We start from the raw sequence: 15,660 nt of genomic DNA on the forward strand, positions 1-15,660 counted from the left end.
CTATGTCCTGTTTTTACCAGGAGAAAAGATCTCCTAGCTGGAAGTGCTAATGGGTGAGCCTCAGTAGTCCATGAGTGTTATTTCTGTTAGCATTAGAGGTTAGGTAAATCTCTGTCACTGAGAACAGGAGAGAGGAAATGCCTTGTTCAAGTGATTTGTTAGGAAGAGACCCATTTTTAGCTGGATTCACTTCTTGTAAAACAGAAGGCAATATTTGATCTTCAAGAAAAATTCTTACGTAGAGTTTGTTTTCTTTCTTCTTACAAATAAGCGTATATAATAAATACTGTGAGAATATGGGTGGGGTTGGTTGGGGTCTTTTTGGTTTTTGGGGTTTTTTTGTTTTTTGTTTATTTTTTGTGGTTTTGTGGTGAGCATGAGCCTTTCAAGCTACTTTTGTTTCTAAAGCACCATCTTGAAAACATAATCAGTAAGCTGCTCATGCTGTTTGTGTGTTGAATTTGTGCTGCAAGAAGTATGGCATCAAGCTGATACCTCTGAGAGTTTCAGTGAGAAACATGTCTATAGCTCTCAGCACAAGTGATTGCTGCTAAGCCAGTGTGTCAGAGCCTCTTTTGCCTGGATCAGACTAAAGTAGCTTAATGTAAAACTAAATTGCCATAGCAGTCGTGAAGATACTGAGAATATGTGGACTGCTGGCACAAGTGTACGAGACCAACTTTCTGTTCCTGTGGGCTAGTTAAAGATTGCCGAGGGTTTTGTGATCGTGTGTTTTATGATCAGTTGTTAATGAAAAGCAAATGGGGAGAAACATATCCAAAGCTGAATTTGTTCCCCAGAACAGGAGCAGTGGTAGCTTGCATCTGCTGTTGCTGTGTGCTGCCACTGCAGCTAGAAGGAGGAGGGAAGCAATAAAGACAACCTTTAAGTTCTTTAAACTGCGTGGCACCTGAGGAAAAGACTTCTGAGTTCAAGCATAGTCAAGAAATTAAAACCCTTCCAGGTTTTCTTTGGGGAAACATGTCCAACAGGTTTGAGAAGAGGAAAGCACTTGGTCTGTTTAACTGAAGAAAGAGAAAGGAGAGGGCAGTAACGTCTGTAGGCCAGTTCAACTTTACAGGTGTTTGAAAAATGCAAAGCTCGTAACAGATGGGTGTTGTAACCATGGGATGTTTTCTGTCCTGCAGGCATGCGTATCATTCTGTTTCAACACCTCCTGTTTGCCCTCAGAAAAACATAGCTGATGTGAAACTCCAAACAGGACCCACATCTGTACAAAGCTCTGATGCGGTCATCATCCACCCTGGTGCTATGCTTGCGATGCTAGATCTTCTGGCCTCTGTTGGATCAGCTACACACCCAGAGGTAGGGGAAAAAATTCTGCCGTCTTCAGCTTTGAGAGTGGCTGGGAAAAAGGATGGCTATGGGGAATAAGAAAACCTATGATGTCCTCTCATTCTGTACTGGGAAACTAATACGTTTCACAGACTGGCTGAGTTGAGTAACTGGAGACTTAGAGGTCTGATGGAAATTGGTTTATTTCATAGGCTTTGTCTTGTTGGTCTCTTTCAAAATTCTGGCAACAATGTAAATTTAAAGAAATGTCTGAAGTGGCCATCAGATAAGTTTCCAAGCACTGTGATTAATTCATGTTTTCCCTGAGGTATCAGGTGTTAAAGCATACTACGAGGAGGACACAGAATTTGGACACTATAGCTCGGTGTATACGTGCTGTTTGAAATAGCTGGAATATGTTCTAGTTCCAGAATTGTACTGCCTGCTTTGTATGATTACCAAACCAAAGCATCTGCTGATGGTTTGTATATAAAGGATTTGTTGGACATTTTTTGAAGTTGCTGAAGTATTTTTTGTTTGAGATGTCTTCCCTGAAGAACACTGTTTATTTAAAAAAAAAAAGTTCCGAAAGCTTACGGGAATTACTAGACTTGATTCCCCTTTCTTGTCGTCTACTGGTGATGGGTGTGGCAACTTTATGTATTCAGTGCATTAATTTGGCAATTATGTTTCATATATCTTAAATTTTGTGGAGATGATGTTGTTGATGGGGAGCAGAATGGAGCCCCCATAATCCAAGGGGAAATGGTTAGCACCCTGCTACACCACTTAGACACAAACAAGTCCATGAGGCCGGATGGGACCCACCCAAGGGTACTGGGGGAGCTGGTGGAAGTGCTCTCCAAGCCACTTTCCGTCATTTATCAGCAGTCCTGGCTAACTGGGGAGCTCCCCGTTGACTGGAGGTTAGTAAATGTGACACCCAACTACAAGAAGGGCCAGAAGGAGGATCTGGGAAACTACAGGCCTGTCAGTCTGACCTTGGTGCCAGGGAAGGTTATGGAGCAGATCATCTCGAGTGCCATCACACGGCACCTGCAGGACAACCAGTTGGCCAGGCCCAGTCAGCAGGGGTTTGTGAAAGGCGGGTCCTGCTTGACTAACCTTATACTTCCTCTATGACAATGGATGTTGTTTACCTTGACTTTAGTAAAGCCTTTGACACCATTTTCCACAGCATTCTCCTGGAGAAACTGGCTGCTTATGGCTTGGACGGGTGCACTCTTCACTGGGTTAAAATCTGTCTGGATGACCGGGCCAGGAGTGGTGGACATGGTTTAGTGGTGGACATGGTTTAGTGGTGGACTTGGCAGTGTTAGGTGAACAGGTGGACTTGATCTTAAAGGTCTTTTCCAACCTAAATAATTCTATGACTCTGTGTTAAGTTGCTAGGAATAGCTTAGCAGTCACAAAAATAAAAGTTCTTAGTACACTCTAAGCACATAGAACTTGTAAACTGACTCACTTCTGCTGGTGAAAATGAGAGGTTAGTTTAACCATCCCTACCTGAATTGTTTTTCTTTACAATGGTGGTGGCAATCCTTCATATAACTTATTATCCTTTTTCATAAAGAGATGGAAGTGTCTCTTCACACACAGATGTGCACCAACCCCCAACACACACACGCATGCACATTAAGTATAGGGTGTTTTGTATATTTATTGCTAATGGTAGTTTCCTTTTCATTATTATGCATAAGGGCTTTCTTTTATTTGCCTTCACACTTTGCATCTTCTCAAGTTGCGTGCTTTTCATTTTTTCAGCATGCACTGGATCTCCAGCTGGCAGTGGCCAATATCCTTCAATCTCTAGTGCACACAGAGAGAAACCAGCAAGTCATGTGCGAAGCTGGGCTCCACGCACGACTTCTACAAAGGTGCAGCGCTGCTCTGGCTGATGAGGACCACTCGCTGCATCCACCGCTCCAAAGGATGTTTGAAAGACTGGCCTCCCAGGCACTGCAGCCGATGGTGTTGAGGTCAGAAAAATAACATTGAAGTCCAGCTGAGCTGAGCCCTGCGCTGTCACTGGCTGGCTGTAAATGGCACGGATTGGTAGAGAGCATAAGCGACCTTGTGTGTGCTAGTGATCATGTTTTATTTCTCGTCAAATAGGCTGTCTTGCTTCTGTTTATCAGCATTTAACCCTGGAGACACTGGGAATTGGAGGGCAGGGTTGAAGTGTGGAGTGGGGAAAGTGTTTTGGTGTTTTTCACAGAGATTGTACCGAAGTGCTTGCTTCCTTCTGCAAATTTTGAGAGGCTACCAAAAATGCCATTCCTGGCTAGGTGCTCAGGGAGAGAAAACAATGAGGATGGATTCTTTGACTTTATGTGCAGTGTTAATACATCAGACTGGAAAAGCTTCAGGCCAGCAGTTTCATTTAGCACTTTAGTTTGTGTGAAGGAAATGCAGGAAGGTGATACAAGAGATGTCTAGAAAAATCTGGGGCTGCACAGCTTAACAAAGGTTATCTTTCTGCATATTAATGCAAGTAGGTTTGTATATTTATGCTAGTACTAGAAAAGCAAGCTTAAAAAATTTATGAGCATATTTTGAGCCATTTGTTAAATAGCTACACAGCTGTATGATGGTTTGGATTGCTTGCTAGATTCTGGGGAGACCATCTTGCGGCCTTTCAGCAGAAAAAGGGGCTGACAAGAACGACAAAGAAAGACTTTTGACCAGGGCCTGTAGCGACTGAACCAGGGGCAAGGGTTTAAACTGAGAGAGGGCGGATTTAGACTGGACATAAGGAAGACATTTTTTACAATGAGGGTGGTGAGGAGGATGGATACCCCATCACTGGAAGTGTTCAAGGTCAGGTTGGACGGGGCTTTGAGCAACCCAATACAGGGAAAGGTGTCCCAACCCACAGCAGAGAGGTTAGACTTAGATGATCTTTAAAGGTCCCTTCTGACCCAAACCAGCCTGTTGTTCTGTAATCTCAGCTGGAATAAGGAACTTAATTGTATTATCTCCTAATAATACAATAATAGAATACAGCCAGGACAGCTGCTCAGTTCACTTCAGTGGCAGGTAGCTGTGTCAGAAATGATTCTGCAAGGAACATGCTTGGTGGTGGTCACTTTACAGAGACTTAAGCTTCCCTGAGCATAGATACTGATAGCCTAGGGAGCTGTAGATATAGATACTATAGTATCTGTAGATACAGATGTTGATAGCTGTGAAACAGTCCCCCAGCCAAATAGAACACACGGATAAAACAAAGCTGAGGTCACTTACTTCAGCCTGTGGTCTGCCTTTCCAGATGAGTTCAGCTTGCTGAACATGCATCAGTGAGCGTCCTGATGTCCTACAGGATTCAGCAGCCTTCTGCCAAGTCTTTGGAATGAAGAGAAGGGAACTGGGAGCTTTATCAAAATGTCAACTTTTGAGAGCATGTGTTTGAAACTTAAATAGTTTTGAATGGATCAAATGTGTTTCTTGTAATTACGCATTAGTTTGTTTGGGTTTTTGTTTAAAAGTTATGTTTATTACAAGTAATTACTGTATTTTTTAAAAATGGTATAGATTTGGTGCCACTCTAGGGAAATAGACAAAATTATTTGTAAACTTTTTATTCTCTTTCTTAGGGAATTTTTGCGCTTGGGAAACCCTTTGAATTGCGGAGCTTGGGACAAAAAGCTGTTGAAGCAGTACCGTGTTCACAAACCCAGCTCGCTGAGCTTTGAACCGGAAATGAGAAGTAGGTGCTGAAGTGCTAGAAATTTGTGTAAAGAATGCTTCACTGACATCCCCCAATTGCATACTTACATAAAATTTGTAGACAAGCATCCGTAAAAACCTAACTTTGCCCTGGCTTTGTATGAATGTGAAATCGTAAGAACAGTGGGATTGGAAAAAGTCTTAAAAGCAGAGGGAATGTAGTATTTTTATTTAATATATATCCAGTGAGGTAATTATTTTTTATTTTAAGAACAGTGACTATTAAATATGATAGTTTTGCTTTTAAGTCTTGAGTAGATCCTGAGTTTGTAGTTACTTAACAGTAAAAGGAAAAATAGTTTTCTCAGATGCTTTCATGTGCACATCACTTGCCATTAAACCTATGTAGTGTCTCTCATGGGTTCAGTAAGGTGTCAGATAAAATTACTGAAATTACTACACGTAAGCATAATTTCAGCTAGACTCAAGAACCTGGCTCATTGTTAGCATTGCTAGTAATAAGAAAGAAGTAGAAAGAATTAAAAAACCCCCCCACAGTTTATCTAATCTGGCAGAACCTCAATCTAATAATCATTTCTCCTATAAAGAGGTACAGTTTGGAGTTGGAACACTCACTCAGTTATTTAAAGTTCAGCAGTCTACTTTTAACCATTCATTAATTTTTCGTGGTAAATATTTACAATGGTTTTACTCATTGCTCACTTTCAATAAGTTTACTTTCCTAGTATATTAAAATTGAAATCTTTAATAGTATGTGGTAAGCATGTATTGAATTATGAGCACATAGTAACTTAAAAATTTTCAAGAAAAAGGACAGACTTACATCAGCTTTAAAAAAAAAAAAAAAGAGTGGTGGAAGGGACACCACGACAACATAGTTTCAGTTTTAGTCCTGGAATTAACACTGTGGGAAAGTATTCGCAGTGTATTTTGATATATTTTGATACGCGTATGCAGTGGAAATTTTCATGATACCTTTGTTTGGTATTCTCTCATGGAAGTTCATCCATTTGATAGAATACTTCATATTCAATCAGCAATTACACATCAGCTCTGATTTTCACAGTTACATCTGTTTTCCAGCCTTTCAGTGAGTCGGTCTGATAATTGCACTGAATATCTGTAAGCAGTGGATTTCTCCAGCCGTTGTGAACCTCTGTTCCACATGTGCTCTTTCCTATTATTGTCCATGAGTTGTAGAGCTAAGGAATAACTGGTCGTGTAGTATAGGAGAGTCTCAGGAAATGGTAATACAAAGAAATTATGGATATGTTTTCAAAGCATGTGATATTTATTTCTATGTGTCAATTCAGTTGTTGTATGGCCAGTTGTAACACATAGTTAAAAATAGTTGAAATGTTTGAATTATTTAAAAGGCGCTAGAAAGTATTCTGAATGGTACTGAATTGCAAGCATTAAATAATGAAATAAAATAACTGCATTCATGTTATGTCATCAGGTTCAGTACACTTTGAAAGCGGAGGGAAGGAAAGATTCAACTTATCTCTTGGCCATTTATTTTTAATAGGGTGTTATCACAGGGCAAAGTAAACAATGAAAATTGTGAAAATGTGAGTCTGAAGAGTTTTTAACCTAGGAAAGAGAAGGCAAAGCTAACTTCTGAATACAGCAAATTATATTAAATTTCCTAAGCTAAGTTTACCAAGCCTTTCTTCTTATTAGGAGCTCTGAGGCTTAGCTCAGAGTTACTGCATCTGAAAAACACGAAGCAGAGTTTTTCCTGCCTGTTAAGTCAGGTAGCAGGAGTGCATCTGAAATGGAGCCTCTGCAAAATGGACACTTTCCCAATGTTAGGTAATGGGATGGCCTCTTGGCTCTTTTTTTTTGGCTTTACCACAGACTTTCTGTAATACCTTGCACAAGATGCTCGTCTTTCTGCCTCAGTTGAACATTTTTATAATGAGAGCAGTACTTTCCAACTCATAGTCTTCTAACTGAGAGGCTGAACAAGTCGATGATAATTGGCAGTTCAGCTATTGCATTGGAAGCAGTGCTTGAAAAGTCCAAATAAATAGCCTGAAAATGCCTCCCTTTTGCAATGCTGTGTTGTTTCTCGGCTTCTACTGTAGATAGCATGGTTACCTCAATGGAAGGTCTGGGTTCTGACAGCGTCTTCAGTTTGCATGAAGACAGCCACTATCGGATAAGCAAGAGCCTGCTCAAGCCAGCAGAAGGGAGCACAGTACCCCTGACGAGAGTGAAGTGTTTGGTCTCCATGACAACCCCACATGATATCAGGCTTCACGGATCATCGGTTACACCAGCATTCATTGAGTTTGACACCTCTCTCGAAGGGTTTGGGTAAGGTCTTACGGTGCTCTCAAATCACACGGGGCACAGCACAACGTTTTCTTACTTTCTTCTTTTAGAGAAATACTTGTAATTTTTAATGGACTGTTAGCAAACCAGAAACAAATTAATTTTTTAAAGAAAGGAATACTGCAAGCCACATAAATTTCCACTCTGCCATTTATTAATGCCTTGAAACCAAATGCTTGCTTGCCATGTCTGAAAGTAGAAGTAGGTATGTTCTAAATGCTAATAGTACCTTCTCAGTTCTGGATTTCACCTGCCTTTTAAAACGAAGGAACGCCAACATACCCTTGCAGAAATGCATTAGTTGCTAGGACTTATGTGCAACATTTGGATGGCTCAAATGCTCTGAAACCCACTTAAAATTGCTGAACAACCCGGAAATGTGGAAGTGGGCAAATCAGAAATACAGGTAAAGCAGAGAAGGCAGCTATGTTGAGTCCAAATAACTGGAAAAAATTATTATTAACGGGAGTTGTAGCCTGAATAGAATGCTTAACTAATTTTTTCTTTTAGCACACAGTATCATCTTCACTTACTGTTTTTATCTCTCTAATTAAACACCTGCTGAGTGAGGCACTTTATGAGGATCATGTAATATGATTTAACTTGACTGTTCAGAAGATGAAAACATGACACCATTCTCAGCATCTGCTTAAGGAAAATGTTTTGTCTTTTTGGTTATAAAAATGAAATAAACCTCAAAATGCTCATTTTGTTCTGTGCTAAGGGGTAAATATCTCAAAAATCGCTGTAAAAATTGTGTAAGGTATTCCTTAACTGCCTGCGGACTGGTCCACAGGCAGAGGCTTGCAAGTAGGCTGAAAGGCACTGTCTCAAAGAGGACAGTGTGGTGAGGTACGTGCAAGTCAGACAATTGTGAATAACACCTCAGATGATAAGTAAATGTTCAGAATTTCCCAGAAGCTTGGTTAAAACCTTAAAAACTTTGACTAGAAGCTTTATTAAAAGGTTTTCAGTGACACAAACCACCAAAAAGGAGAACTGCTGTGAAGCCCAAAAGACTGACAGATTCTTCTATGATGGTTTTTTTTCACTCTCTTTTTAAAAAGAATTGTGAGAAGAGGTAGAAATGATCTGTTCTCCAGAGCTGTATCACAGTTTCATAAAACCCGAAACAGCTCCACCTGACAGAATCGTTGATCTTGTCTTTTTCTTTCCAGACCTAATATTTATGCTACTGTGTTTCTTAAATCTCTTTCTGTTCTGAGGTGGCCTTCAACAGAGCCACCTGCATCTTAGTGTGCTTGTTCCAGTTTATTTGGGATGACTGGTCTGAGAGCAGAGTCCAGCCTGGATATGTGGGAGCTCTGCTGTTCTGTGTTCTCTTTTCAGCTTCGCAAAGCCAGGATGCAGCACCCATTTTGCATCTAGCCTTCATATCCAATGTAGTCAGGGACAGACTTTTCTTTGAAAACAAATGGTGCTCAAAGCTCTGTTCTACATCCTTCATAAGAGAAAAGAAAATGTTTTGGATCTAAGGAGAACTTGAAATAGCCTAGCAAAATGAATTGTCGCTGTGGTTGCTCCAGGAGATTTGTAGGTGCTGGTAATGTGTCCAAAAGTAATCCACATAATGCAGCTATGACTTCTTGTAATTTCAGCAAGTCACCTAAGAAAGCTGCTGTAATCAATAAAAAAAAAATTTAAAACTTTTTGGTCTCTTTTCAAGTGCCAGGGTGTTTCATGAATTTAACAGTTGGTAGACCCGTACATGTTACCTGCTTAGAGAGAACATGCTTGTAACACCATTGACCATTGGGGATTCACCCAGAGAAGAATATTTTCCAAGAGGGAGGAAGAAGTATGTAAGGAAAATTATAATCAAAAGAAAGATAGCAGTGACCAGAACCATGGACTGCTGTTGCTTTCAAGATGGGTGGTTGAGTTAACTCTTTATGGTTTATGTGAGAACAAAATAACTCCTAGCTCTGTCAGGCAGCTCAGCTACAGTTTACTTAAACTGGCCTGCTCAAGTGTAACGTCAAGAAAATTCTTCAGCAAGTGGAAGAGCCATCATTTTGCCTCCAGTAGGACAATCTATACAAACTGGAAGCTGAACTCCTGTGGGGATTCACTCCACCTCGGATAGGCTGGTCACTGAAACCATCGGGGCTCTTAAAATCTTTCAGTACCTGGGGGGAGGTACTGCTCATACCTGTTTCCACTATGTCCACAGCACCAGTGGCTCTTGTAAGGACCAAATGTAGCTACTTTGGTGAAATGACGTTGCTGTGAGAGTGTACATACTTAAAGTAAGAACACCATAGTATGCAATTACCAGATCCTTTGAATATTTTAGCTAATCCAGTCTCTCTGAGGGTCCAGAACATCTCAAAGGATGCAGTGAGTTATGGTTGCCCACAAGGGAGCATCTGATGCTGTGGAGCCACATAGGCATGTCTCTGCACCTTTGCACCAAAGATGTATGCTTGCCAGAGCTCTTTGCACTGGAGATAATTTAGCCTCACAGGGAGAAATTGTGAGAATTCATTTCTACTTTAAATTAATATGTACAGTCAAGGAGAGTGATGGTGTGCTTATGGTATATTTTCCTAGGCTATATTTTGTTTGTATTCAACTCCCAGTTATACTGACTTTTATAAACTCTTGTGTTTTACTGGTCTTCTGTTTAACAGCTGCCTGTTCTTGCCAAGTTTGGCTCCTCATAATGCACCTACAAATAATGCTGTTACAACAGGACTTATTGACGGTGCAGTTGTCAGTGGAATTGGAACTGGTAAGTACTCGAGTATGACTGTCAGCAGCGTTCTGTATCTGATGTTTACTTGTCTTATATTTCTTTGTTAGTCTTGAAGTGATAGTATGGTGTTGGATGTTGTACACTCATCATTGAGAACTTCTTGCGTCTTTTCTTGTGTGCGTGTTTCTTTTTGCCCCCAAGTCGGTGAAAAGCAATATAAAATACAAATGTGTGATTGCTGTAAAATACAAGGCTTTCAGCAGAAGATTAAACTGTAATCAAGAGAAGCGGATGAATAATGAACCTGGATGCATTAAGTACAAATTGAGGTAGTAGTGTGAAGAACATAAGAAACGTGGAATGAATTGTAATGCTGTGCTTGTGGCTTTGTTCTGCTGAATTCTTGACTGAATTTATTACAGGTGCAGTTACACACATAATCACAAAAACTCCGTCTAAATTGTTTGCTATCCCTTATATTGTTCACTGTAGGCTGTTCACCCTACAGGAATCTGGCGTGCTGCGGGGCTAATTGAACATGATCACTTAGTTAAAGTGTTAAGTCTAAAAACTAAGTTGAAGGTTTACTGCAGTAAGACAGAATTCGTGTTAGACGGTACTTGAAGTCTGTGAGCTCTTTGTTCTGTGGGAGCACCCCAGGAGATGAAATGGAGTCAGGTGTATGTGGTGGAGAGATCTTCTTCAACAAAGGCTTCTTCAGCAACTCGCACCAATGGAAGAAGCATCTCATCATTACATTAGTGGTTTTGGAGGGCCTGATCCACTTCCACTTACTCTGTCTAGGGAACTGAAACTGAGTTGTTCTGAACAAGCACAGCTTCGGAGTTGATTTTTGGTTTTGGAATAGGAGGGAATAGTGTGCAATTCTTGCTTTGTTCTGAAAGAAACCCCTCTGAGCTAGCTTTATGTGGCTTTTCCTCCAAGCTTGAGTCAAAAATGAAAGAAGTAACATTGAAGTCCATGACGGAAAAGTTTGAGAAAGCACAGCTGGTGTGGAAAAGGAACAGGAACAAGTCAGTATCCTTAAGTACTAGCTACTGCAGCTGTATAATGGGCTTTCATTTTTTGTTTTTAGGTGAAAGATTTTTCCCACCGCCATCTGGTTTAAGCTACTCAACTTGGTTTTGTATTGAACATTTTAGTACGCCTCCTAATAACCATCCTGTGAGACTTCTTACTGTGGTGCGGCGTGCAAACTCCTCAGAGCAGCATTATGTATGCCTTGCCATTGTCCTCTCAGCAAAAGACCGATCACTGATTGTTTCAACTAAAGAAGAATTGCTTCAAAATTATGGTAAGAATTGTATCGTGTCATCGCCTAATCCTGACAATGTTACAGGGATACAACAGCAAGTGTATTTTGAACCCAGTATCTAGAAGAATTGTGTGTGATGGAACTTTAGTTGCAGCTTCACCAGCTCCTAATGGGTTTTGACAATGGAAAAATGCAAAATGTAAACATTCATGTAAAATTAAGGAGCTTTTATAATTTCTAAAGAAGATTTGATATCTGCATATAAGGAAAAATTTCTGTCAATACCCCAAGTATTACAGATTTAAAGGAGGGATTCCATCATTGGTTTTGGAAGTTTTTTGCCTTTTATTTATCTTGTATTATTCATTTTAGACATCATCTCTTGAGGTGCAAATGTTAACTATCTTTGCTTTGAGGTTTGGAAATTGTAAACTAATAGGTTGTGAAGGCTTTTTCAATCTGGGTGGTCTCAGTGCTAGAGGCCTATTTGAAGGCGATCAGTCATTCACTTCATGTTTTAATACTGTGATCAGTTCTCAGGAAGAGTTTGTAGCTTCATTCAGTATCTGTGATCAGAGGTGGAATTACAGGAGGTGCAAGGAAGATCGAAGTGAAGTTGGTGAGGCCAGTGAATTTGCTAGAGAGCACTATCAGTGTGGCCGGGGGCTTCAGGCTTAGCCATCTCCCGTCTCCTGCCTTGTCCTCCATCAAAGCCTCCAAAAATGGTCAGTTTTGACAAGCCGTTTATGCACAGTGGCCGTGGAGATGCTGAGAGGAGCAGGGCAGCCTTCTGCACATGTTTCAGGCTTAGCTCTTTACCAGACCAACACACTGGCTTACAACTGCTTATCAAAAACCTGTTCCTGCTTCTGTTCTTTCCTTTTGAGTAGCAGGCACTAATAAAGAATTTATACAGCTGTTACTATTTTTTAAAAAAACAGACAACAAAGTAGACTGTTATAGAATATTCCTTATTTTCATGATAAATGGACCTTCACATCACTAACTGCAGTAGTTTCTCTTAGTAGAAGTCAGGTTCAAAACCTAAAACCTGGGAGCTGAAGACCCATAGTATAAGGGAGGAGCTAAACCTCTTAAATTACAAAGATATTGACAGCATTTTCTTTCTTAGAAGACTGAATTCTTAAAAGAGAGAATTAAGTGAGTTTATCTTCATATTAATTGCTTTAGCCTGCACTGGAGCTATCGATTGTATGTTTTTTAGTTTGTAAGCCTCTGTTATCTAATTCTTTAAAAGAGATTGGATTTGAAGAGGCTTTGTCAGAGAAGATCTGAAGGTCTCTGACTACGAAGACTGTTTTTTAATTGAACGGGATACTTTTGCTTTACTGGAGTGCCACCCTGTCATGGCTAAGTCGTAATTGGTGGTGAGCAGGTGAAGAACCTGAAGAACTGAGGTGACAGGCCCACCAGCACGGGGACTGGAAGTGCTGACAGTCTGTTGTAAGAATAAATGGGGTGATTTAAGGATCCTTCTTGTGAACGAGAATTGCTCTCAAAGGTGTCTGGCTGAGAAAAAGAACTTGAGATTATTTTTGTATCTGAACCTTACAAGTTCCAAGTACTCTGCTTTTATCATTTTCCTTGTGCTGTTTCTAAAGAAATGAGTGTTCTCCCAGTGCAGCTGGCTGTTGAGGTAAGAGGATTAGTGGTTTTCTTTTCCTTCAATATGAAAGAATGAAGAAAGATCTGAAAAGCTCCTGTTTTCTGTGGAAGCGTTCACCGGTGGAACATTTTCGAGCTTTGTCTTTTTTTCTTTTGGGGGTGGGGGGCAGGGACAGGCTTTCAAGTAGAGTGTGGGTCATTCTGCTTTGTGATGGAGGAGCTAACGCGCCTGCGAAAACTGATCATGCCCTCTGGTATGTAGCCAAAGGATGCCTTCTAGAGAAATGAAGAAATCGTGTGCTGAGAACTGAAGTGTATTTTAACATCCAGGAGAGGAGCATTCAGCACCCATTAGTGAAAAAAGACCTGGGAAACGCTTGAAGAGTATAGGTGGGTGAATTGGGGAGACGTGGTCAGCAGCTTGTGGTTTGCAGCCCCTGCAGAGAGGCAGGGAGTGAGTTCCTCTGGCCCAGTGTCTGGAAGGCAGGCATCCGTCTCCGACTCCTCTCACCGTTGGTGCAAGGGCAGCCGATGGAGCCACGGGTGCAGCTCTCCCCACCCCACGGCAGCGGGTGCTCGCGCCAGCTCAGCAGCCTTATGACCCAGCTCCCCTGCGGGTACGCTGAAGGGAAGGCAAGGGCGACTCGGTACTGAAGTGGAACGGATGAGACATTGTGAAGTCCTCGTTTTGACTTGGGCAGAAACGTCTCAGCCCTGAGTTTAATTTTCCTTAGAACTGCAAAAAGGGAAGAAGAGAAGCCACCATGCTGAGGCTTGAGTTACAAGTACCCCGGTCTGTGCTTGATGCGTGTGTCACTAGCCAGCCATCGTATTTGTGGCTTTTATCAAGGAAAAAAAGTCTCAGGCTTTCAACCTCATCTTTAATTTCACTTATGCTTTGTGATTTAGCATGATTCTGATGCAGATGCTTTGAAAGGCAATCTGTACTTGTACCTTCTTTTATGTGTGACCTAACTGTTTAAGCAAGATAGTGGCAAGCTTATAGTGAGTGTCTGTGGCCAGGTGCTGTCAGGGCAATAGGGGGCTTCTGTGGGAAGAGCCTGGGGCTGCCACATGCCAAACAGGGCCAGTTCTGGCCAGCTCTGCAGCAGCCCCCCTTCTGTGGGACACAGCTGAGCCCAGCAGTTAGGCTGGTGGCACCTCTGAGAAGGCACACATAAGAGACAGTGAAACACTGCATGCAGTGAGGAGTAAGGGGGAAAAAAGGTGAGAGAAAATGCCCCGAGGGCATGTAGGTGAGAGCAGAGAAGAAGAAGGTGCACTCCAGGCGCCAGAGCAGAGATCCCTTGTGGCCCCTGGAGAAGACCACACCAGAGCAGGTAGTGGGGCCTGTGGAGGAGACCACGGAGGAACAGGGAAAAGTGTAAGGAGAATGTCTGGGAAGTATGGGTATCTTTCTCTCCACAGTGTGAGAAAAGTGAAAAAAATAGCTCTGTAGGTTTGGAGAGACCTCTTATTATTTCTTGCTGACTACTGCTGGAAAAACCTTCTTAGAAAAACAACAAAAGATCCTTCTGTGACTTGCATGGTAGCACGAGAAAGTCAAAACTTGAGCAAACTGGTCATTTTAGCTAAAATTTCAAAGGGAGGGGAGAAGTAAAATGTAATTATCAAAAGTCTAAAAGTATCCCGAGAATTTTCTTAAAGAAGAATTAAAGCAAAAGAAGAAGAGACCTGTCACTGAGACTACCAAAACTTGTACTAGTTTGTTAATGTGCAAGTATTTAAGGGCGTTCAGCCTGTCACTGTGACAATTTGATCTGAATACTTTTTCAAATCTGATTGCATTCTTTCAGTTCTTGTAATTAAAGACCTAAAGTTATTCTTGTTAACTGTTTGACTTTATTCATATCTTGTTAATTGTCTTTTTGTTAACTATGTGCTTTCTAAAAATTTGGCTTTAATGTATTGCTGTAGATTGTTTTGTGTAAAGTCTAATGACATTTTCATGTTTTAAGCTTCTTATAACATTCCTACTGGTGCCACTAACTGGTACTTTTCCTTTAGTTGATGACTTCAGTGAGGAATCATCATTTTATGAAATTCTTCCCTGTTGTGCCCGTTTCCGCTGCGGTGACCTCATTGTGGAAGGCCAGTGGCATCACCTAGTTCTGGTCATGAGTAAAGGCATGCTCAAGAACAGCACAGCTGCGCTCTACCTTGATGGACAGCTTGTTAACACTGTTAAGGTAAAATAAGTGTTTAAATCCTCATCATTACTGGTTGGAGTGATTTCTCTCTCCGTGCACGTGCACAAAAATCTACACAAAACAAACCAACGCGCTCCTTCCCCCTAAAAACGACAAGAAAACGAAACAAGCAAACAAAAAAACACAAATGAGGAGCCTTGCTAAAAGGGATCTTTGCTCACTACACAGCTCCGAGCCAGCTCTGCTCCTATTAAGAGGAGAAGATAATGAATGCTTTCTCAAGCATGAGCAATAGTAACACTGAAGTGAAGTGGATGTGTTGCGTTGAATGTGAGGCAAGTGTGTGACACGACTGTGCTGCTGACTAGATTAATTAGAAGGATCATAAACAGCTAAAGAATTATCCCAAGGCCGTGTACCAGATCTAACTTTGAATAATAGGGAAATTACAGTGTAAGACAGCTTTGCTAATTTATTCAGGTTGTTCCTTTCCCAACCCTCTTGCCACCCCAGAAATACCA

At 41.2% G+C, this 15,660-nt stretch overlaps 1 protein-coding gene across 8 annotated transcripts in view; it reads left to right on the forward strand.

The window, feature by feature from the left end:
* The window catches only part of WDFY3 (WD repeat and FYVE domain containing 3), a 185,105-nt gene that overhangs the window by 100,328 nt on the left and 69,117 nt on the right, over positions 1-15,660 (forward strand). For all 8 annotated transcript variants that reach the window (XR_012628813.1, XM_074867444.1, XM_074867448.1 and 5 more), the window contains 7 exons: positions 1,149-1,326; positions 3,082-3,296; positions 4,914-5,026; positions 7,098-7,329; positions 10,002-10,102; positions 11,163-11,381; positions 14,997-15,178. Coding sequence is in view for 7 of the 8 variants with exons in the window: in XM_074867444.1 (XP_074723545.1) it covers positions 1,149-1,326; positions 3,082-3,296; positions 4,914-5,026; positions 7,098-7,329; positions 10,002-10,102; positions 11,163-11,381; positions 14,997-15,178 (1,240 nt within the window). In the remaining variant the exon portion in view is untranslated. The remainder of the gene's footprint in view (positions 1-1,148; positions 1,327-3,081; positions 3,297-4,913; positions 5,027-7,097; positions 7,330-10,001; positions 10,103-11,162; positions 11,382-14,996; positions 15,179-15,660) is intronic.

This window comes from Strix uralensis, chromosome 4 (genome assembly GCF_047716275.1).
Source record: "Strix uralensis isolate ZFMK-TIS-50842 chromosome 4, bStrUra1, whole genome shotgun sequence".
In the NCBI taxonomy this organism is placed as follows: domain Eukaryota; kingdom Metazoa; phylum Chordata; class Aves; order Strigiformes; family Strigidae; genus Strix; species Strix uralensis.